Source organism: Anolis carolinensis, chromosome 2 (assembly GCF_035594765.1).
Source record: "Anolis carolinensis isolate JA03-04 chromosome 2, rAnoCar3.1.pri, whole genome shotgun sequence".
NCBI classification, from domain to species: Eukaryota; Metazoa; Chordata; class Lepidosauria; order Squamata; family Dactyloidae; genus Anolis; species Anolis carolinensis.
The window spans coordinates 245,468,245-245,492,483 of record NC_085842.1 but is presented as its reverse complement, the minus strand read 5'-3'; the positions used below and the strand labels follow the sequence as shown (position 1 = coordinate 245,492,483).

The following is a 24,239-nucleotide window of genomic DNA, read 5'->3' as shown; positions in this document are numbered from 1 at the left end:
CATGAAGAATCTTTTATTAGCTTGATATGCCCTGACAGAGGCAATAGGTTGATCATAGTAATCCCAAAATATATGACAGTATGCATTTATTTGGCTATACATTTTCCCAGATATACATGAGCCTTACATTTACTTGCCTAGTACATTTTTATGAAATAACGGGATTGTGCAAGATCTCACTTCTCTGCCTAGTGAATTACTCTATTTGCCTGAATACATTTCTACTAGTGAATCACTACATCCCTACATTCATTCAATACTAGAAAAGACATGCCATGATGTCATAAAGAGATATTTGGAGAGATCACTGTACAAAAAAAAAAAAGAAGCACTGTGCAAACTGTTTCATCATAATTTCATTTAGACTAATTTAATTTACATTTGTTTATAGATTGCTTTATTTCCAGAGGCAGAGTTCCTGTGACTGTGAGATTTTCTCCCTTGTGTAGTAAAGTAACTTGACTTAATGTAGGTACTATGTGCCTTAATTTTGGATGAAAAAGCATAACATCTTGCTCTGCTTAGGGAGATAAATGTGCTTATTTTGCTGCATAGGTAATTGCTTGTATAAAATGTCCCGCTCATAGCAGTTTGGCTTCATTACCGATATGAATTCCCAGACTTGAAATGTGCATACATTTTAGCCCATGCTTCACACACAGAATAACAAGACTGAGATTAAACTTCAGAAGTCTGTTATTGGTATTACTTTGCAATTGCTGTGTAGCTTCAAGTAGTTCATATATCAGGCAAACCAATCACAATGTTTTCTTAGGCTAAGAGTATACAACTTGCCCAAAGTCATCCATGGCTGAGCATGGATTCAAACTCTGGTCTCCAGTTATAGTCCATGCTCAAACCACTATGACACACTGGCCCCTACTACTACTTCTGGCAGTTTCACAGTTTATGAGATGTTACTGACTGGAATTTTGGGATCATCAGTTATTCAAATTCTGACCAAGATGGAGACATCTGTGAAGTATCACTGGATAATATACTATGTTCCAAGTTAGTGTTACTTTTTACAGTTGCCATTGTGATTCTGTCTAGTGGTTTAATTCAGATGTTTGGTTTGAAATTGCTCCCGGAGTATCTATCGCCACTGAAATGACATCCCTTTCCTTTTGCCAGAGTGCTGAATGTCCATTTGTATTCCTTGATACTTCATAATCTTGTTTTAATTTTGGTTTTAATTTATATGATGGTTTTACTTATGTATGTATGTATGTATGTATGTATATGTGGCATCGAATTGTGCCTTCTTTTGTGAGCCACCTTGAGTCCTCTTTGGGGTGAGAAGGGCAAAATATAAATGCAGAAAATAAATAAATAATCTTTCTCCTCTCTCTATATTTAATATTACTGTTCCCAGGGATTGCCACAATCATTCAAGGTTTCATTTTTGCTAAATCACATACTGTGTTCTATCTGTTTCAATCTTACAGTCCCATAAGATTTTTTACTAGTTTTGGCAGAGATTTATTTAGGTTTACGTTCCCATCCATTCTTAGCAGATAGTAAATTATATTTTTGCACAGATTCAAATGTGCTATTCGAGTTACTTTATCGTGGCAGTTATTATATTCAGTCTTTGCAATTTTGCTGCACGAAGTAATAACATGATCAATTTAATTAATATATTATTATTGTGTTTATTATTATATTTATTTATACCCTGCTTTTTCTCTCCACAAAGGACTACATGAATGACATTTACTGTATTTTTCTGTTTAGTGCATCTAATTCTACTTGAACCCGACCAATGGGTGGGATCTACACTGATCTGCTATTCCATATACCGGAATGGGTCAGACAGTCACCCTCTCAGCCATTAATATGTTTCAAGAATTTATGACCTAAATTTCCATGATATTTTGATTTTCTGATTCTAAAATTATTTATACTTCTTATATACTACTACCATACATACAATTTTCCCAGGCAAGACACAAAGCAGCAGTACAAATCAAGTAGATCTTTCCCAGATATTATTCAGTTAATCTCATTCTTGCATAGTATTTGCATTTCTTTCATTGAAATGCCATTTCTGTTGGGGAAGGAATGACATGACATTTTGGACATATTATCTGCCATATTACTTAGCTTATCTGTCTGAGAGAGTCTGTCTACATGTGATGTTTTGGTTTTTTGCATATAGATATGGCTCAGAATTCTTGTTCTTTTCAGTAATGTGGTGATGCAAATGCCACTTTTCCCCAACACTTCTCATTGAAATATCTCCATTTAGTGAAACTGACAAAAGATGTTTCATGGGCAAACCTTAAAGAAGATGGTTTAAGATGAAATCTGGCTTCTGTCTCTGTGGGGATCTCTGTCGCTGACAAGATGCATCTCCAGACTTGCTTTGAGTAGCATTGCCAAGGGGAACCTGGCAAATCCTAAGGACAACATCTAAGGCAAACTCCTGTCAGCACCTCATCATTTCTAGTGTCTATGGTTTCTTTCCACTTCGATGGCTCAACACTGCTTCTTCTTTGTGGTGGGATACACGTCAAGAAGTTTTATCAACTTACGTTAAGACAAGACAGTATCTGTCGCAATCTCTTCTCTTGAGTGCCACTGTATTGAATTGTGGCCAAAGAAAGAAAAGAGCTGAAAGAGAATTCATCATACCAGGAGAATTCAAGGATGAGAATCATGTCTGACAGATGTAAACAGACTATTTATTTGGAGACTTGGAAGGACTTCAGAATGCCTTAATCATGTCAAATAGGAGGGAGAATGCCCGTCCCCCTAAAAAAACCCTAACTTTGACTGCATCTACATTGGCTGCTTAATCTGGCAACTGTGGTGGCAGCCACACACATTGTGCCGAATCTATGGCACCAGACAATTCAACCATGATGAGATGGAGATCCATGTAAGTGTCTGGCATTGACTTCACTGGCCATCCCCCTTGTCCACAAACCTCTCCTTTTTGCAGATCAGTGGATGTCCTATTCTGATCTCAGAAGACACAACTCCAGAAGCCAGGCATTCACATGGAGCTCCATGACTGGCAGGGACTGAGGATAGCAGCACACGGACCACCAATCCCCTTTCCTGCCCTGATCAGTGCATGGAAAGGGCAATGACGCAGTGTCCATATGGACAGTGGATCAGACCAAAATGGAGCCAATCCAGTTGTCCAGGCAGCCACAAAGACCTAAGATACTCCAGAATTTCCTGCAAACTCTGGAATAAAACAAATAGGATACTTACTAGAAGTCCCTGTGGGTCATGAAGTCTGCCAATGCTGGATTCAAGGTGAGAAAGCTTTTTAAAATTCATATAGTGCTTCGAAGTGTTCTTAACATGGCATGGCTTTCTTTTTTCACATGAAACTTGGGGATGTGGTCACCTGCCTCAAGAGATTCATCATGCCAAATCTAAGAAAGACTGATAAATCTCCGTTATCCACCTATTAACTTTGCTTTAATATAGAATTTCTTATTCAGGTGCTTGGCTGGACCGGCCATATTGTCCAAATCCCCAATCACTGTCTCCCAAAGCAGTTACTTTATTATCCGCTCAAAATCGGAAAGAGAATGTCAGTGGACAACAAAAGAATGATAAAGATAGGCTTAAAACTATGCATAAAAATGTGGCATGAACACTGAGAACTGGGAAGGCCTGGCACTTGAACGTTATAACTGAGATCAGTTGTTACCAACAATGTTATGGATTTTGAGGAGGCACAAATAGGTGAAAAAGAGAAACTTGTGTGGAAAGTGAGTCAAGTAAACCCTTTACGTGACTGCTGACCACCGGGAAACCTATGTCCTCTTTGTGACAGATCATGTGGATCCAGAATAGGTCTCTACAATCACTTTTGGACTCACTGCCAAAACTCTACCCTTGGAAGACAAGTATACTCGGCCGTGAGTAACAACCTATAGTAGTAATAATAAAAATATGTGCTTAAATAGATGGGCAGCTTTCCTTTCTCCACTGCTTCTCACTTCATGTGGAGCACAATAGGGAATGGAAAACCAAAGAAAAATACAAAAAAAATAGGGAAAAAGAAAACTTTGGCCACATGGAAAGACTACATGCTATTGTTCTTCCTTGAAGACCGCTATGAGGAAAAGAGCATGTATTTATTTTAACCTGTTGTTGAATGCCTTTACAATGCTTATGTTTGCTATGTATTCATTCTTTCATATGTAATAAAGGTAAAGGTCTTCCCCTGTCATTAAGTCTAGTCGTGTATGACTCTAGGGGTTGGCGCTCATCTCCATTTCTAAGCCGAAGAGCCTGCGTTGTTCATGGACACCTCCAAAGTCATGTGGCCAGTATGACTGCATGGAGTGTGTTACCTTCCCGCCGGAGCGATACCTATTGATCTGCACACATTTGCATGTTTTCAAACTGCTAGCTTGGCAGAAGCTGGGGTTAACAGCGAGAGCTCACCCCACTCCCTGGATTTGAACCGCCAACCTTTCGTTCAGCAAGTACAGCAGCTCAGTGCCATCGGGGGCTCCATAGTCTTTAGTCTTTCATAGGAGACTAAAAACAAAAACAAACTTCACCTTTAAAAAGCTAAAGCCAAAATTTAGGGAGACGGGAAAGATAAGCACTGCTGTCTAATAGAAGACAGCAGCACTTGTTCTGTTTCTCAGAACAACATAATTCCTCAAGAAATAGAGTTTGGCAAAGGAGAGCGGGAGCACTACTAATGTGAAGGTTATTCTGAAAAGGAAATGTAGTGGATAGTCCTCAAAGGTCTAAATGAGAAAACTGATGTCCTCCACTCTTATAAAAAAAAAAAACCTTTGAAGTTTTCAGACAGATCCTTTCCTTTACATCAATGTGCCCTTTAGTGTTATTTATGCTTTTTCACTGTTTGCTTATATGAAATTAACTTAAAAGTAAAATAAAAGAGGTTTCAGCTTTTGTTTAAATGTTTCATTTTTTAAGTAAGGTTCAGAAATATCCGATGTTCCTATTTTACGTCTATAGGAACACATTATAGACACTGTGCAGATAAAATGATTTTATGTCATGCTCCCTAAAGAACGCCTTAAGAACACTGATAAGCTAAACATGTCAGCCTTTTAAACTGACATGTTTTAGCTTATCTTAGAAAGTGTCTTTTCCCCCTTAGGATCTGTTATACCATAACTTGTATTTTTATTGTTATTGAAACCTTAGAATCTCTTACCTTTTTGTGTGTGAGGTATGGTAAGAAAAGGAAGAGGGACATAATTAGTAATCATTTAAGAAAAGTGCAATCTTTATATATGTGCAGTAATGTTTTCAATATTCAACCTTATTCCCAGCTGAATGGTGGTAATTCTTCTCCACCTGTATTTTCATTTGCATTTTCCTTTTGTTTTAATTTTCACAACCAAGACTATAATTTGCCCTATGGAGATGGGTGAAAATTTCATTACAGTTTGGTTATATGGAATTTATCAAAATTCACCAGCCACATAGGACTTTATTGCACAAAGCCGCTGTTCCACAACAGTTGCATGATAACCTATATCGGACACGTACTAGAAATTGTATCTTCATTGCCTTAATTCATGAAATTGTGTTAATTTGCTGATCTGTGGTCCCACAATTGTACTTCTGCATGCCCTCGTACCCTTCTTCCCACACTTCCACCACTCTGTCATTTATTTTAATTATTATTAATTTCAGAGTTCGAGTAGGTGTTAATTAAAAACAAATGTTATTGGAAAATATTAAATAAACAGCTCAGGAATAGCAAGGGAGAGTGAGAGATGATTCACTGCCAGCATGCCGACACAGAGGCAGAACAGACCCATTGACAAGTTAGACCAGGCATCCCCAAACTCCAGCCCTTCAGCTGTTTGGGCCTCCAACTCACAGAATTCCTGACCATTGAAAACACTGTCTAGGGTTTCTGGGAGTTGGAGGTCCAAACAGATGGAGGGCCGGAGTTTGAGGATGCCTGTGTTAGACAATGGGCATGTTATGGTATTGGCAGCCACTGACAGGTTTTGCCTATCTGTAGTGGAAAATGGGTTAATTGTGATTAATTGTGGGGAGGAAGCCGAGTGGCATCCAGATGTGCACAGCATCTTGTGATAGGGATCTTCATCAAAGGTGTCAGTCCTGCTTCATTGCAGCTTTGTCTCCCTGGTGCAATAAAGTCATTCAGGGGAGTATTTGAAGTTTATAAAAACCTATCCTGCAGAAATGGAACACACAGAGGGAACACACAGATTTTATTTCATCCTTGTGGTGATATGATTGTTTTAATGGACTTACACAGCCCAAATTTTAAAGAGGCTACCTCATATTGCACATAAAAGCAAATGCATGCAGAGCTATGCATAGATCTGGAGCCTTTCCCATGGCAGAGGTTAATAGCTCCCTCATGTGTGCTTTGGACTGTATCCACTGGGCACATTTCAAAGAAAGGAGTGCCTAAATAACATTGAAATCAGTAGGAACTGAACACATAAATGTACATTCCACAGATTTCACTTCGACATAGCTAACTTTCTCCTAATTGACCCCAGCATGGTTGAGAAATGCTTGGCAGCATATCTTGTTATTCCCAGCACAATTACAATACAATGCTCTGTATGCTTTATCATCATTTGATGCTTTATATGTTACAACATTCCTGGCTGCTTTAAATAATACAGAAATATATAAAAGCTAGCACTGATGCAAATATTCATGGGGAGCATTCTTTCACAGCAGCAGTTACCTACCACAAAGTTAATAATTAACCAATTATATCCATGTAAACCTTCCTGAGGTTTCAACAATTTTAATTCAAACGGCTTAAGTTTTAAGATCCAATTATTGTCTTTTTAGAGAAAATTAAGGCCTTTTAACCAAGGGACAGAGAATAATCTTTTGTTTGGAAAAAGGATTTCTTAATAAAGTGGGAAGTTTCTTTTTTAATCAGAAGTTATGACCTGCACAGTTACAAAAGATGTCCTCCTGTTAATTTCTAGACTTGGTTTATTCAAATGAATCCAAATAACTGCCTCCATTTATGGAACCTCCTTACGGTTATGGCTGTGGGGACAGTCATGATGATTGGCAATACTTCACAATGTTTTAATACATGAGTGACCCATCCCTACTCCTCTTATATGTGTAACTATCCAATATCCCACCCTGATAAAGGGTGGGGCATACATATTTTAATTAATTGAATAATAAATCAGTATGATTCTGGAGAAAAAGCAAGGAGCCATAATCAGGGAGGAGTGAATGGAAAATGTTTCTTCCGTAAACATCCTTTGAGTCATTTGCCTATTTTAGGAAACTATTACTATAATGCTATGGTGCTAACTATGAAGATCTATGCAGTACAGGCCCATGTCTGCAGGACTAATATCTGCCATTTTCATTTATCCACATGTAGTAAAGTATGTCCTCTTTAGGCATATTCTAGATCTTCCAACATAACTTTATGGTTTCATGGGATGGATTTCCATTATTTCCATAGGGTTCACTGATTTCCATGGTTTTGCATGTCCGTGAGAAATCTGGGAATGTATCCCATAGATATGTTGTCATACTATTCATCTTCTTAGCAAATTATTATAATTCCTAGATTAACATTTAATACATTTATTAAATATTATAATGCTTAATGCATAACAGTATTTATAGAGCAAAAAGAACTGTACTGTTTTTTTGTGAACAGATTGTTTCCAGCTTATGATAACCCTAATACAGCTTGGGTCCAGTTTATTTGAAAGACTGTATCTGAAAGAGCCTGTCAGACCATTGAGATCACCTGGAGAAGGCTTTCTCTCTGTCCCATCACCTCCTCAAGCTCTGCTGGCTGCCTTTCTGCATAAATTGAGATACTTCAAAAAATGAAGTAGTGTTAATAATCATGATGTGTAAATGGGTTAGGTGGAGATAGGAGTTGGGAGTTGGTTGGGACAAAGGTAAGGACACTGATATTGTGGCTGATAATTGGCCTTGATCAGTCTCGGTTTGAAAATATGCAACTAGGCCAAAGGTGGACAAAAGTGTGACTTTCCAAGGGTTTTAATGCTCCTCTCAATTCCATTAGGTCATCCCAAGGCCTAGCAAATTTGCCTTTTCATGTCATCAGAACAGCATTGTGGCAATATTGTTGTTACTGTGAGCCTTCAAGTCCTTTCCAACTTATGGTGACCCTAAATCATACGAGTCTAATGCAAGGTCCGTGGGCCAAACCTGGCCTGCCACATCATTACCTATGGCCGGCAAGGCTTTCAATGCCAGAGTAGCATAGTTACATTTATAGAGTTTTACATTTCAAATGGCCCTTTGAAGGCAACCATAAGGCTGATGTGGCCCTTAGTGAAAAAGGGTTTGACATCTCTGCCCTAAGGCAACCCTATCACAGGATTTTGTGGGATCACGAATGTGTGAGTCACCCACGATTACCTTGTGGGTTTCTATAAATGAGTAAGAAATTGAATCCTGGACTCCAGAGCCATTGTCCTATACTCTATGTCCAACACACTATGCCATTCTGGTGTATCCAAGACTAAACTAGTTTCAAAGACAGCCACATTATTTCCCTTGATGTAGAGGGGGGAAAGGAAGATGGGACATAACTCATAAGTCCGATAATTAACAAAGCATTACAGTTAGAAAATACGTAACGTTATATATGTGTTAAAAACCAGTAAAGAGTCAGTGATCCATATATACATCTATTGCATTACATATGAATTATATGTAGGCCACTGACAGTTGGGGTATATTTCCTGGAAACTAAAACTATGAATATATTTATAGCATATATGTATATATTTTAATTAATCATTTCTAAATGTTATTTTCCCCTAAATAGTCAACCTTGCTTCTCTATCAGGACAGGAATTGTGTAGCCAGACAAATACTTCTGAACTGCAACTTTCCTCAAATACTGGGAATCACATTCAACAACATTTGGAGGCTCAAAGTATTCCCACATCTGCTCAGTATGGTCCAATTCAGTTTTGTCATGTTGCACAGCCATAGTGAAATTAAAGTGTCTTCAATCCCAGTATTCGATTTCAGTCCCTATGATATACAGTTGACCCTCCACTTTGTGGGTTTACCTTTTGTGAACTTTGTTATTTGCAGATTTGATTACTATGTTCTTTCTAGGAATCTCTTGGTCCTCCAGGTTGATTCCACCAGGCATGTATTTATTTCCAGCTCTAATTAAGTTTCGTAATTTTAAGATGTAGACAATAGGACTTCCATCTTAGCCTGAGGCTTTCCTATCCCAATCTGACAGCAGGAAATTAAGCAAGTGCAGTATTAATGATTTTATCTATCTACATGGCAAGGTATTAGTTTGTTATTATGCTATTCTGACACATGTTTTGATTACATCCCATTGGGAATACCATAACATGGTCTATGTGGGGATGCCTTTGGGAACTGTTTGGAAATTTCTGGCAATCCAAGATGCTGTACTTACTGCAGGGATCATGTAATTCACCTTTTCCAACAGCTTCACTGACTACCAGTCCATTAATCAGGACTCAGAGCAATGGGTTCAAATTACAGGAAAGGAGATTCCCCCTGAACATTAAGAAGAATTTCCTGACTGTAAGAGCTGTTCAGCAGTGTAACTCTCTGCCTTAGAATGTAGTGGATGCTCCTTCTTTGGAGGCTTTTAAACAGAGGCTGGATGGCCATCTGTCACAGGTACTTTGAATGGACCTTTCCTGTATGGTAGGGGGTTGGACTTCATAGTCCCTGCAGTCTCTACCAAATTCTATAAGGGCTGGCTTTTTCTCTGGTTTGTTAGTAAAACTGAATTACTTTGTCGCAAAATGATGCATGTGTAAAAAGTGTGTCACCAACATGTTTGGAAAGCTCTACTGTATGTTTTCCAGGGTCTTATGACCTCATCACATGATGGGCTACAAGTGTCCTAGGATACTTGCAGCACAGCTGATCGACGGAGCCCCATGCCACCCTTCATACAATCCAGGCTGACTTCCAGCGGGGCTCCATCAGTGAACTAAGGCACAAGCATCCTAGAATGCTTGGCCCAGAACACAAGAGGCCTCCCATGTTCCATAAGGAATCACGGGGCTAGCTCAGGAGAAAGCTGTGCAGCAACGCTTCCCCATGTGTTATGTGGAAGCATTGCTGCTGGTAAGGCATACTGAGATTGCCCTGCTGGCCCTCCAATTCGCTACGGAGGCTGGCTAATTGATCCGGGGGATCTCATCAATGTGATGAAGTCCTTAGTCCAATGTTCAAATTACCACACCACTCTGGTTCTCCTAAAGTTGTGCTTATTTTATGATTTACAGATGCATCCAGTAGCAAAATAAACACTAGATTGTATTAAGTGGTTAATAAAAATCCGTTGGATGTCCAAGGGTTATTCTAGCATACTTAAATTGCATGATGGGGTGTCCAATGTTATATTACATTAGATTGTTAGAGAATGCATTAGCTATATTAGAAAGAAAGCATTTAAGAAATGCTGAGACTAGAAGCCAGACATGTTGCAAGGCAAACAGTTTTCTGCAAGCCTTCTGTGTTGCAATATGGAGACTAAAGGGCAAGGCTTAAGTACCTAAAGCCTTGGTAATGTTTCAGAAAATTACCACACCCTGTATGGAGCTTATGCCACAGAAATTACCTGTCATGGGTGGTGTGGAGAAGAGGAAAAGTGAGTTTTTTGCTTCATATTAAAAAAGAAAAACATTTTATGTGATTAAAAACAACATATAAGAGGAAGAATATGTAAACATAAATAGCAAGATACACAAAACCCTGAATTAATCTACAACTACAAACCTCCAAACTACAGAGCAGTACATAAAAAACTCTAATAAAAATACAAAAAGCAGTACAGAAACACGTGACTTCCAATTATCCAGGCAACTGCTATAATTGATCATTTATTCTACTTACTTTCATTTCATAACATCCACATACTTTTATATATTTGTTAACATCTAGTATTCTTCAAATCCTAAAACTGATGCCCTTTCCCAATAGTTTCTCAAAAATATAATTACTGGTTGACAATCTTTTTGAAAAAAGTGGTTATTGGTTTTTCATTCATCATAATTGTCAATTTCTGCCAAATCAGGCAATTTCATCAACTGCTGTTCTTGCATCTTTCCATCTCTGCATATAAAGTAGCCTGGCAGCTGTAATCACATACTGTAAGTTTCTTCCATATTTTTTCTCATTATGAAAATGTGACCTTTTTGGCATGAAATTGCAAAGCAGTAAAATTGGCACAGCCCCCTTCAAACACTTTCAAGTTACAGTTATCACCTTTTTCTCAAATGAACATTGTGTCCCAATATCTAGAGAGCTGATGGGCAGCTTTCTCCAGTGTAACTGCATCTGTGCCACTGGAAAAAGATGCATTGGTTGGGTTTTATGATGATGATGATAATAATAATAATAATAATAATAATAATAATAATTTTATTCTTATACCCCGCCCCATCTCCCCAAAGGGACTCGGGGCGGCTTACATGGGGCCAAGCCTGAACAGAACAATAAAAACAAAACAATAAAACCAATCAATCAGACAATAAAAGCAAGTCATAAAAAACCACATACAAGATAAAATGTTAAAATCATGGATTGGGTTCAAAGAATCTAGGCCAAAGTGCTAAAAGTGCAAATATATCATGTCATCAGGGGAAGGTGGTTACTCAGCTATGATGGCTATAAAGTGCCATTATAATACTGGGGAAGGCATTCACTGTAATGGACAACAGGTCGATCATACAGAGATCAGTCCCTACGATTTACAGCTGCGAAAACAATTCCATTCAGATTCCATTTGCTGTTTCACTTTGTCAGAATTTTATCTAATGTATACTTATTCTACATGAAGATCATTTTGGGTTCAAGAGAACTAAATATTAAACATGATCATGCAAAGGGAAGTTTGGAGACAAAGGACTTCATCAGACAAAACTAAGGGAAAGCAGAGGGAATCATCTTAATCCATTTCCTCTTGTCTTGTGGGATGGCCAGCCACCCCACACCCTTACCCATCTTTTTCCCAGTTTATCTTGTCTGGAACCTGTTTAGAACCTGGCTCCTGAAGATGGACTTTGGGCTCTTTTTCCATGCTCTTAGGAAACCATGCTCCATGAATTCCCAACAGAAGTGCCCTCACAATATGCCATGGCCTCAATGGGACTCCCATGGGACTCTGTTTCCTAAGCACATGGAAACAGAGTCTGAAGCCCATGGGATGAAATTCTAAGAGAACAAAATTGGTAGCATAATTCTACTTCTTTAGATGCAAATAAATTTGTGTGAGATTTCTGGCTTGGTATTAATGGAGAATATTGGCTATGAATAGTGTGTGTATGGATATACCTATTAATCATTAACCTAGTATTAAGAACAATACTATAGTACAACACACACACACTCATGTCCATGAGATTGGTACCTGCAGTTTCATTTATATGGCATCTAGGCATTTTCTAGCTCCTCCAACACAAATCTGATTTTCTTCGGCCAGAAGTCCTTCATTTTAATACAGTCCAGTGTTATGCACAGTTTTGCATATCCACATGAAGTCAGGAAACATTCCCTGTGTATATGGAAGTCGTAATGTATATGTTTCTGGAAAAGTGGGCTATAGACATCAAAAGTTTATATCACCCAAAAAAAATTAGATTATTTTCACAACTCTGCAAATATCACATTATGAATCAACTTTAGCATCCATGGCTGCATCAATTTTTTTTGTGTTAGTGAGGCTCTAGAGCCCTCTGAGAATTCTAGAAATTCCTCTCAGAACTACAGATCTCAGGGTTGTGCAGAATGGAACCATGATAGTTGAGATGAAACCACAGTGCTATAATTGTATAGTGCTCAAGATGCCTCAACTGGTTGTGCTGCATCAGCCCAACATTGTTGGTTTTCCCCCTGATGTTCTTGTCATCTGCTATTTGTTTTCAACCTAGCTTATACCCTCCATCATTGCAAAACCAAAAACTAATACACATGCAGCCAAACAGCACCAGAGTGTACATAGTCATCTATGAGGAAGAATACACAAAGTGGGAGAGGTTATGGCAGCTTGCTTTGGCCTGAGTCTATTGGCCAAATTGCCACCTCTTTCTTCCCTCCTGTTGAATTAAATGAGAGCATGCTACTTTTTCACTTTGAACTCTGTTTGTGGCAATAAGAGAAGAGAGAAACTAGAGCATTTTTAAAGCAATTGAAAAAGTATGATGGCAGTAGATTGAGACTATCAAATCAGAACAGTTGGATGCTATGGAATTTTTCAGTGGACCGTTCCTGGTTATTCAAGATGTACTGTGCTCTCATTACCACAAATCTCTGCCAAGAAAAGTTGAACCTCTTCAATTTTGGCCAGTCATGCTGATGTTACAAGAGTAGGATCCTGACAGATACACACACACACACACACACACACACAAGTTAATCTTTAAAGCCTTGGAATAACCTCAGGTCTCCTGTCAGGATACCCACACTGATGTTTCAGAGAATGAGTTATTCTTGCAGGTAAATGTGAGCAGCAGATGATTTGCAAATCTCAAACATTTGCCCCTGAGTGCATAGGCTGCTGTGTAGGTGTCACACATCTATTATGGTTTTCTTCTCTCCCCCTTCCTTGCTTTGCTATGCATTTGATCATCCAATCATGCTCTTGTATGCAAATATACCATAGCTCTGTTCAGATAAAAAAGGACACAATTAAATCTAAGTGCTCAGTCAGGGCAAATATCACTGAACTTGTTGAAAGCCTCCCTTCACCTGTGTTTCAGAAACTAAATCAGACATGGCATCTGAAAAAAAGCAACCGGATTCCAGCTCAGCTCCAGCCCAAGTGCCTTTGCCTGCACCCCTCAGTGACCTGAAGATTCAATATACGAAGGTGAGTTATAGTTGTGTTGATTAGCTTTCCTAAAGTGGTGCCTCTCCGATGTTTTTGCTCAGTACAGGCTGCACTTGAGCACAGTTGTGGTTCTACTCATCTGTGTTATTTCAGTTTGCTTGCTAGTTGCTGACAGTGTTTTGTAATCATTTCTTAACGTTTTAGGGTTTGGAAAAGCTTTTCAGATTTCCCCAGTTAGTGTTCCCTTGGGAATATTCCTAAAGAGGGAACTTCTTTCTGCAGGTCATTCTTAGTGCTCAAGGAAATGTTTTAAAATATTGTTAATTACTCATGTGTGTATTGTCTAAGGATGTCTAAAGGTTTAATTCTCAGAAGTAAGTCCTATGTTTACCGCAGCTGTGCACCCAGGCAGCTATACTTGGGAGTAAACTGCATTAAATTAACAGCTGTGTCATGTTTGTGTTTCATAAGCCCTACTGAACTTAGCAGAACTTATTTGGAGAATTCTATTTGCAGAGCTAGGTTGGAAATGGGCCTTTTTAGCAAATGGCATAGAACCAGAATGCTCTTTGGAAATAAGCTCTGTAGAAACTAGATTCACAGCATTATCTTTGCATCTGACTTTGTAAAAAACTGAAACCCCATTTATGTTGCCTTTATAATCCAGATCAAACGCATTATATGGTCAATGTAGATAGGTCTTAAAAGGAAAAAGAAGATTAGCATGGGATATTTTAACTGTGAACATAATTCTGATATGCACACAAATCTTATGTGCAATTGCATCTTATTACAATTTGAAACTGCCTCCAAGTTGTTTCCAACATATGGAGAATGTAAGGCAAACTGCCATGTAGCTTTCTTGGCTAGAATTGTTCAGAAGGGGGTGCATTTGCTTTCCTCTGAAGCTGAGAAAATGTCAATTGCCCAGTGGGTTTCTATGACTGAGTAGGAATTCAAATCCCATTTTTTCAAATTAATAATCCAATGCTCAAACCTCTCAACAGTGCTGGCTCTCACTTTACAATCATACTTTCCTTTTTTATAACTCCTTCAATCCCATTAAGGATTCTAGGAGATGCTGTCAATGAAAGTAACTTTTCCAGTCTCTGAATTAAAACTGTCAGAAATGTATAAAAATCATCAAATATTCTGAGACCTAATGAATTATTTCCTGGAAGATTAGTGTATAAAAGCAAATTAGCCACTTTAGAACAAAAAGAAATGAACATTATCTGACTGCATGCTTACAATCTAGGAAAACTTAACATTCAGGACAAAAGATTGTGGGGTGCGGGGAGAGCTAAATCTCTTTTCCTCTACCTAATTAAGATGAAGGACTTGGGCACAGGAAGATTTATTGTCCTGCACTGTATTGAATGAGAGGAATTTCATTTCCATTGACTGTGCTCTTATTCAGAATGTTACTTCACTAGAACTAATCACATTTGAAACTATAAAGCTTGGCTTAATTCCATTGCAGTCAGATGGAAGGCCTTAACTGACTCATTTTGCAATCTGGTTCATAAACACCTTGAAGTTCTACAAGTGGGTTTTAAAAAGCAGGCTGTGGGTCACATGCAGTACACAACCATCCCTTTTGTAGCCTTCCATCCTCCCCATGTTTTCCGTGAGCCCCAAGAATAAACACAGTTCCCCCTGATTCTGATTTGCTATCAGAATTCATCAGCAAATCACTTATCAGAGCTGACTTATGTTAAGGAGTATATGAAATTATGACAAGAAGTATAATGAAAACTACAGTGGGCTCTTGGTGTTCACCAGGGATTTGTTCATGGACCCCTCACAGATAACAAAATCTATGGATGCTCAAGTCCCATCATATACAATGTTGTTATAAAATACGTTAATATAAAATGGCAAAATCAAGGTTTGCTTTTGAGATATATATATATATATATATATATATATATATATATATATATATATTCACAAGCCTCAGATGGTTGAGTCTATGGATGCAGAATCTATGGATACAGAGAGCCAACTGCACATTTCTTGTGTTTATGTCAGTTGGGTACCATTATGTTCAAAACTGGTTTCAGTTTCAATCTCCAGATCAATTTATCCAGGAGCCCTCAAACCAATTAACAGAAGGCCAGTTAACAGTCCCTCGGGCTGTTAGGAGGCCAGTCAATAGTTTGAGGGGGAAAATGATAAATTCCTATGCACACTGCACATATCTTATTTGTCTTGAAATTAACATGAAAGAACAAGACAATATTTAAAATGAATAACAATTTAAACCAACATAAGCTTACCAGTATTCAATGGGAATACAGGGCTTTTTCGGCGATGGCTCCGCGGCTGTGGAACTCCTTGCCAAGGGCGATTAGGGAAGCCCCCTCACTCATATCTTTCAGGAAGTAGCTGAAGACCTGGCTGTGGGATCAAGCATTTGGCCCACCCTAAGATATGATCTGATATGACCTGATGGATTAATATTAATTCGAACACAGACTGGCTCTGACTTTGGCTTGAAATTTCCCCTTTTGTAATGGTCATCTGGTTTTAATTGTTTTAATTTGATTTGGATACCAGCTTTCATTTGTGTTTTATGTTTGGTTTTTCTACATGTTGTATTATATGTGGCATTCTGCCATTATGTAAGACCGCTCTGAGTCCCCCTGGGGAGAAGAGTGGCATATAAATAAAATAAATAAATAAGTGTGGGAATGCTCTTGGCTGATGAGATAGGAATTGATTAGGATTGTTGTTGTTGTGTGCCTTCAAGTTGTTTCAGACTTCGGGTGACTCTAAATCTAAAGTTTAGGGCAAGGGGCAAGTAAAGGACCATGGAGGGCTGCATCTGACCAACAGGCCTTAATTTGGGGACCCATGGACTAATCCATACACCAGGCTCTGAAGCAAAGTTTCCTTGCTAGACTGGGTGTGAGGGGGCATTGAACAAATGTCCTCAGATATGGAATGAGGATAGTGATCTCTGGCCTCATCTAGACTACTATATAATGCCATTTAAAATTGCATTATATGGTCAGTGTAGACTCATATAATGCAGTTCAATGCAGTTAAACTGCATTATACGAGTCTACACTGACCATATAATGTGGTTTCAAACCGTATCATATGACAGTGTAGATGGGGCTTCTGTCTTATCTGAATCAGTTATGACGGGAAAGGGCAACCACATCTACTATTCTGGCCTATTAATTGCATGGAGCAAATATGTAGGGGGTTACTCCCAGGAAAGAGTTGTTGCATCTTTAGATCCCTTCTACACTGCCATATAATCCAAATTATCAAATCAGATAATCCACATTATCTGCTTTGAACTGGATTATTTGAGTCTACACTACCAAATAATCTGGATTTTATAAGGCAGTGTTGAAGGGACCTTCGTTGTAGGGATGAAGAGATATTTGGCTTTCCAGATGTCTTGGACTTCTATTCGCAAAAGCTCAAGCAGTCATGCCCAATGACAAGGGATTGGCAGGAGGGAGAAAAAAAAGTTAAAGCAAAACTTGGCCCATTCATAATCTACACATCTTTTTGAAAGCATAATAAATCTGTATATCTAGCTAAGCACCCTGGCTCCAGTAGAGCAAGGAAACCCCTTGCTGAGAACAATCCTGCCTTATCAAGTAGAAGGTACTTCAGCAAATTCTTTCCATAGTCCTACAGATATAGACGGTTAAGCGGAAACATGAGGAAATGTCACTAATTCTTATGAGTTCATGTTGTAGCTAAGTATTCTGCACAAAGTTCAGCAAGGAAAGCTTTGAAATATTCCTTTAAAAAACAGAACAGAACACATCCCACCTATTTGTGTAGTTAAATTTCCAAACTTTCTACTATAAAGTTCAGTCCAGCTACTTATAAAAGCTGCTTTAAAGAAGCATCCACTCCACCTATTTTCTTTTTCCTCCTATTTTTATGAGTCCTTCAAAATATCTCTGAACTTTGGCCAGAGCGCTAGCAGACTCATGCCACTTAGAAAGACTTTCAGGGAGGAAAACAGAATGGTGCAATCAGGAGACTTAATGGTAAAGAGAGAAACAAAGATTACAACCTAGCCAAACCTTGAAGAAGAAACAAAATGCACAGCGTAGCCAACCTGTGCCTTTCACAGCTACTTGATGTGCAAGACACATTGGTGAGTGATAAGGTTTATCTCCAGGCTGTGAAAAAGTTAACCTGCCAACTGCAGCATATTAAAATGCTCTTAAAGGGCAGGGTAGGGCAGGCTGAGGCAAGTATTTGGGTGTTTGGCTTAAGGCTGCCAGCTGTCCAGGAAAAAAACAACGTTAAGCACTGTTAAGACCAGTTGATTTCAGTGAACAAGCTGGCATTTTGCATCATTCCCATTGAGATGCAAAGTTGTTTGCCCTTGGTGGCAGGAATGCCTCACAAGCATAATAATAAATCACAAATGGAAAACTTGAAAGTTATCTTATGAGATGTTGAAGCACCATGAGAATACTAGCACTGAGATATGTATTTATTATAGAGAGCCAGCATCACATAGTGGAAACACGCCAAGCAATGGCAAACCACTTATGGAGAAATCTTGCCAAGAAACCCCTGTGTTAGTTTGCTATATGTCAGAAATTATTTGAAGGCACACAAAAACAGCAACTAATGTACTCATGAACATGAACCCCCTGAGTATCTTTCTTATCAAACAATATATTGTATTTCCGTCAAGGCTGTATCACTTTGTTCTACAGCTTATTCTCACCACTCCAGGGACATTCATCTTAATGTTTGCATTTCTTTGATACAGGCGGTAAGTTTGTGACATAAATTAGGAAATATTTAACAGACTTCCACAATTGGAGTGATTTTGCCAGAGTTGCCTTTACTTATTGCATACATTAGAGTTATAAGAATGATTTTCTGACTAATGAAGAGCTCCAAAGTAACATTCCCAGGTCAAATAGTACCTTTTGGAGGCAACAAAGATGTAATGAAGTCACATTCAAAAGTAACCAAGCAGGCTACCCAACTGGTATAATGACTAATTGTTTCTTGTAGAGGAAGTAAATAGAAATGCAGCATGTAGTACCAATAAATAATTTAATTTGCTTTTCCAACACTGTAGTGAGCAGAGTCAACATATTAATTTCTGAACAATGAGCAGGTATGAATTGCTTCTTTAAAGCAGCTTTATATGTAGCTGGACTGAAGTTTATAGTAGAAGGTTGGGAAACTTAACTAATAAATAGGTAGGATGTGTTCTGTTCTATTTTTTAAAGGAATATTTCAGAGCCTTCCTTGCTGAACTTTGTGCAGAATACATAACTACTACTAAGTATTCATACTAAGAAATGTGCTATATTTAGTACAGAATAACGAGTACAACTGATATTTTTAGAAGGCCAACTCTCTGTCATGCAGATAGCTTAAGCAAATGCTTGCACTGCTGTGGTTCTATGACTGAACAGGGATTCAGTCTCTGGTCTCCAGAGTCATAAACCAATGCATTGCTCACACCACTACATCGTGCTGACCCTCTGCTATACCATTGTGATTGATTACCAATGCTCATGGTACCTAGCTCTTTACAAGTTGGCCATCTGTATGTTTCATGACACGATAAATTCAGTAAAAAGGGGCATACAGTCGGATCTTGGAATTGGTTCCAACACACACACCAATGCCTACCCTGTTTCCCCGAAAATAAGACATCCCCTGAAAATAAGACCTAGTAGAAGTTTTGCTGAATTGCTAAATATAAGGCCTCCCCCGAAAGTAAGACCTAGCAAAGTTTTTGTTTGAAAGCATACCTGCCGAACAGAACACCAGAGCATGAGGGATTGGTAAATGTACGAACCATAGATTGTTGTACATGGAAATAATGGTAGTAACAAGAAATTCTTGATAGGATTCACAGTTTGTCTGGTTATGCTGGTTTGTGATGAGAACTACTGTACAGCATGTAATAAATGTCAATTTTTTGTTCAACAATAAATGCGAATTCTTCTTCATGGAAAAATAAGATATCACCTGAAAATAAGACCTAGCACATCCTTGGGAGCAAAAATTAATATAAGACACTGTCTTATTTTTGGGAAAATATGGTTTCAAAGTGCTCAAGTCTTACTATATACAATGGTATAGTAAAACAGTATCCCTTATGTAAAATTCCACATTCAAGGTTTGCTTTCTGGATTTTTTTTAACATTTTCAAGCCATGGATGGTTGAATCTGTGGGTGCAAAATCCATATATAGAAGACCAACTGTGCATACACTGCCAGTGTTGGTGTTCAGTCCAACAGTTCAGTCCATCTCAGCATAAAATACACTTCAGTATGCAATGAAAAGCTGGCATATCACATTCATAGGATAGCAAAGACTTCAGTCCTCCATCTGCTTGTCTGGGGATAATGTTCACTGAATTCCATGAGACTTAGCTCTGAGCAAACATGTGTCAAGTTGCACTGTAAATCATTAATATTTGGGTCATGGTTCTAATCATCAAGTGATCTGTCCTCGGACACTGTAGTTGACATGCTATTGTAATTTCCTTCCCCTCCTAATTTTGCTGAGTTACTAAGTAATCTAGTATTGGGGCCTATAAAAGAAAGTTGTGCAGAAAATAATAAAGAATGGGAATAGTGTCATTTGGCACAAGGTTGCAAGAATTCATGGAGCTTCATTTATACTTTCCAGGGAGGATTTGGCCTCTGTGGACTCCTAGAGATAAATGTTGGAACATTTGGTTTTTATTATTTCATGGTGGGCAGAAAATTTACCACACTAAACAGATGTGCTGTTAGAAAACTTTTTAGTGGCCACAGCCTGGGAAACTTCCTTCTTTGCACTAGAGTTCCTAGAATCCTTTAGCCAACGTGGCTGTGTTGGAATGTAATAAATAAATAAATCTTTATATCAGCTCATGATTATAGCTCCACACTTCAGTGAAATGTATGGATACAGGCAGGCCTGTAGCGAGGGGGGCGGGGTTAGGGGTTTAACCCCCCCCCCCCCAAATTTTTCAGGTTATAAAAAAAAACCCTGGTTTACTCATGAATTTTAACTGGTTAACCAAATCCCCATGCTAAATCTATGAGACGCAAAACATTAAGAGTCCCTCCAGGCACTATCTCAAGCAGATATTGACAGGTTTGTAGCAGGGGTGGGGAGTGCTAGGAGTTCAACACCCCCCCCCCCCCCGAAATTTTCAACACCTCCCCCCCCCCCCCCCGAATTTTTTTTCTGGCTACGGCCCTGGATACAGGCTAAAATAGTCATTTTACAGTCATCCCTCTGTATTCATGGATTCTCCACCCATGGGTCCCACCACCCCTGGCTTTCAAAGATACAAAAAAAAAATCCCCCAAAAAACCCTTCATTTTACTAGTTTATATAAGGGACACCATTTTACTATACCTTTGTGTATATTGAGATTTATAGCATCCAACTTGAGTCCCTTCCGGAGTGAGAGAATTGGCCGTCTGCAAGGACATTGCCCAGGGGATGCCCAGATGTTTTGATGTTTTTACCATCCTTGTAGGAGGCTTCTCTCATGTTAGAGCTGATAGAGGGAGCTCATCCGCACTCCCCTCGGGTGGGATTCGAACCTGGCAGCTTTCAGGTCAGTAACCCATCCTTCAAGTCATGAGGCTTTAGTATCCACAGGGAATTCTGAAACCTCAGCAGATGTAAAGGGGCTATTATTACTTATTGGAATCAATGATGCTTAACCTCAGCCTTGACTACAATGGACTCTCTACATTCACTGGAGTTTGGGATGCAGGACCCCCACAAAAGTGGAAAATTGCAACTTAAAAAAATTGCATTTTTAATAAAGGATACCTCTATAAGAATCTCAAGCTCCTCCAATGTGATTATTTTGTCAATGTCTGCACAAAGGCGGCCATAGAGTCATGTTGGAAGACCTGGAGATTCAAGAGAGAACACATGAATCAAATCTATGAAGAATCAAACCTGCAAAAGTCACACCTGCATATGTGAGGGGCTGACTATAATTTGTCTCATTTATTTGAATGGAACATTTGTTTTGAAATTTTATACCCTGCTCTTCAGCCATATAGGCTCTCAAATTGTTTACAAATTGTGAATTTGACAGTTATTTTTATCCTAGCTGTAGAGGGGATAAGTTCTCATGGTTCCTAGTTGGCTTAGGCAAAAGCAAATTACAATGGCATCTCTTAGCTTGTGTGTTCCCTAATATTTTTTGTCATCTTGACCATACTCTGATGTTGCTTGACTACACATGCCCCAGTTTTCAACCATGAAAGGTTGAGTTAATTAACCAAAGTGTCTACATTCTTCCTTCCAAACCTAAACCTAAATTTCCTCTTGCAGTTTTTATTTTTTCTGCTACATCCAAGTTACAATTTTCAGTTAATCACATGAGGAAATTATAGAAGGAACCTGATAACAAGCTATTGAATCTCTGATGTAAATGTAGCAAAAAGTAAATGCTAGGAGAATTTCCAAAAAAGGCAGGTTTCATAATTTTCTCTGTCACAAACAGATATGAATTTGACATTGTGTTGCCTCACAGAGAGCTGTTATATCAATATTTACTTTTTACATACTTTTGGTTGCTCTTACTCTTTAGGAACCAACTGTTTTGCCAAGTGGAGGTTTCCTTCATTTAACACTCTGCTTGTTATGGATTTGGTTTTCTCAGTAATAGATGGCACTTGCGCCCTCATGTTTTTTTTAATCTGCATCTGGTCTTCGATATCAGCTTCCCTATAAACTTCTTCCATCAATGCAGGAGGCTTTTATTTGTATCACAATAAAAAGGGATTTGGGGCACCTTCTCTTTCTTGCTTGTAAAAAGGTTAACATTTCATATGTAAAAGGATCCCTCAGACCCTTTTTAAAGCAAGATTTTGTCTTTTGCAGCACTCCTGTTGGGTAAACCAGTACAATTTCTGAGGTGTTCAAACCATCATATGTTTCAAATTATATGTTTGCTGTGATTACCTTAAAATCCCAGTGATCTTCTAGAATAGAAAAACAAAACTCAATACGTAATTTTAAAGACAATGGCAGCAGAGGAACAAAAATTAACGCTCTCTCAGATGGCATCTTTTTCAAATGTATCCCATAAAACTATAACCACCTAATGTCTCTGCTCCCTTGTCTTGAACATCTATGTTTGTTTATGTGCATGTAGCCCAGAATTGGGGGAGGGGCAAGGGGCGACCTGAAGTTTTTCCTGAAATAATCAGTGAAGTTGAGTTTTCTGAAGAAGCGCCAATCAGAAATTGTCCTAAGTTATAGTCATTTTTGCATTTGTTTAGTAGGGTATTAAATATTTTCCCCTTTTCTTAATATATTCATTTGTTCCTATTTATTGCCATTGCCTCAACATATGGTGGCCCTATGAATGAGAGGTGTTCAAGACACTCTGCCATTGACAGCTGAGCCCAGTCCTGCAAACTTGTAGCTTCCTTGATTGAATCATAGAATCATAGAATAGTAGAGTTGGAAGAGACCTCATGGGCCATCCAGTCCAACCCCCCGCTAAGAAGCAGGAAATCGCATTCAAAGCACCCCCGACAGATGGCCATCCAGCCTCTGCTTAAAAGCCTCCAAAGAAGGAGCCTCCACCACAGCCCGGGGGAGAGAGTTCCACTGCCAAACAGCCCTCACAGTGAGGAAGTTCTTCCTGATGTTCAGGTGGAATCTCCTTTCCTGTAGTTTGAAGCCATTGTTCCGTGCCCTAGTCTTCAGGGCTGCAGAAAACAAGCTTGCTCCCTCCTCCCTATGACTTCCCCTCACATATTTATACATGGCTATCATGTCTCCTCTCAGCCTTCTCTTTTGCAGGCTAAACATGCCCAGCTCTTTAAGCCGCTCCTCATAGGGCTTGTTCTCCAAACCCTTAATCATTTTAGTCGCCCTCCTCTGGACGCTTTCCAGCTTGTCAACATCTCCCTTCAACTACAGTGCCCAAAATTGGACACAGTATTCCAGGTGTGGTCTGACCAAGGCAGAATAGAGGGGGAGCGTGACTTCCCTGGATCTAGATGCTATACCCCTATTGGATCCACCTTCCTACTGCCTTCTATTTTATAAAGCAGTACAGTTACCTCTCTGCATTCACTGATCTTAGGAGCACAGATCCCCTATGAAAATGAAAAAATGCAAATTAAAAATGTGGGGGGTTTTACCTATTTTGTATATTTAAGAATTACCTTTTTTCATCTCTCTAAGATTGTGTAAGTCCTCCAGCACAATTCTGTGGTCAACTTCCACCAGAAGTTGACCATAGAATGGCAACAGGGTTCCTAAAGATTTCTAGAGATATGTTCTATTTTGGAATCTTTGGGTCTGTCACCATGAGTCTATGGCCAATCTCTATGCAGTATCTAGAGATTCCTAGAGATAAAAATTTTAATCAAATCCAAGAATAATCAAACCCACAAAGGTGGAAGGCCATTTGTAATAAGACTCTTCCAAACA

The 24,239-nt window shown here is 38.8% G+C and overlaps 1 protein-coding gene across 3 annotated transcripts in view; it reads left to right on the top strand.

Moving 5' to 3' along the window:
* aldh1a1 (aldehyde dehydrogenase 1 family member A1) overlaps window positions 1–24,239 on the top strand; it is an 87,495-nt gene that overhangs the window by 36,752 nt on the left and 26,504 nt on the right. For 2 of the 3 annotated variants that reach the window (XM_008103286.3, XM_062971994.1), the window contains exon 2: window positions 13,737–13,846. In XM_008103286.3, coding sequence (XP_008101493.1) covers window positions 13,751–13,846 — 96 coding nt within the window. In that variant the 5' untranslated portion in view covers window positions 13,737–13,750. Of the gene's footprint in view, window positions 1–13,367; window positions 13,474–13,736; window positions 13,847–24,239 lie in introns of those variants that run through there. The other variant, XM_008103285.3, reaches the window with a different exon arrangement.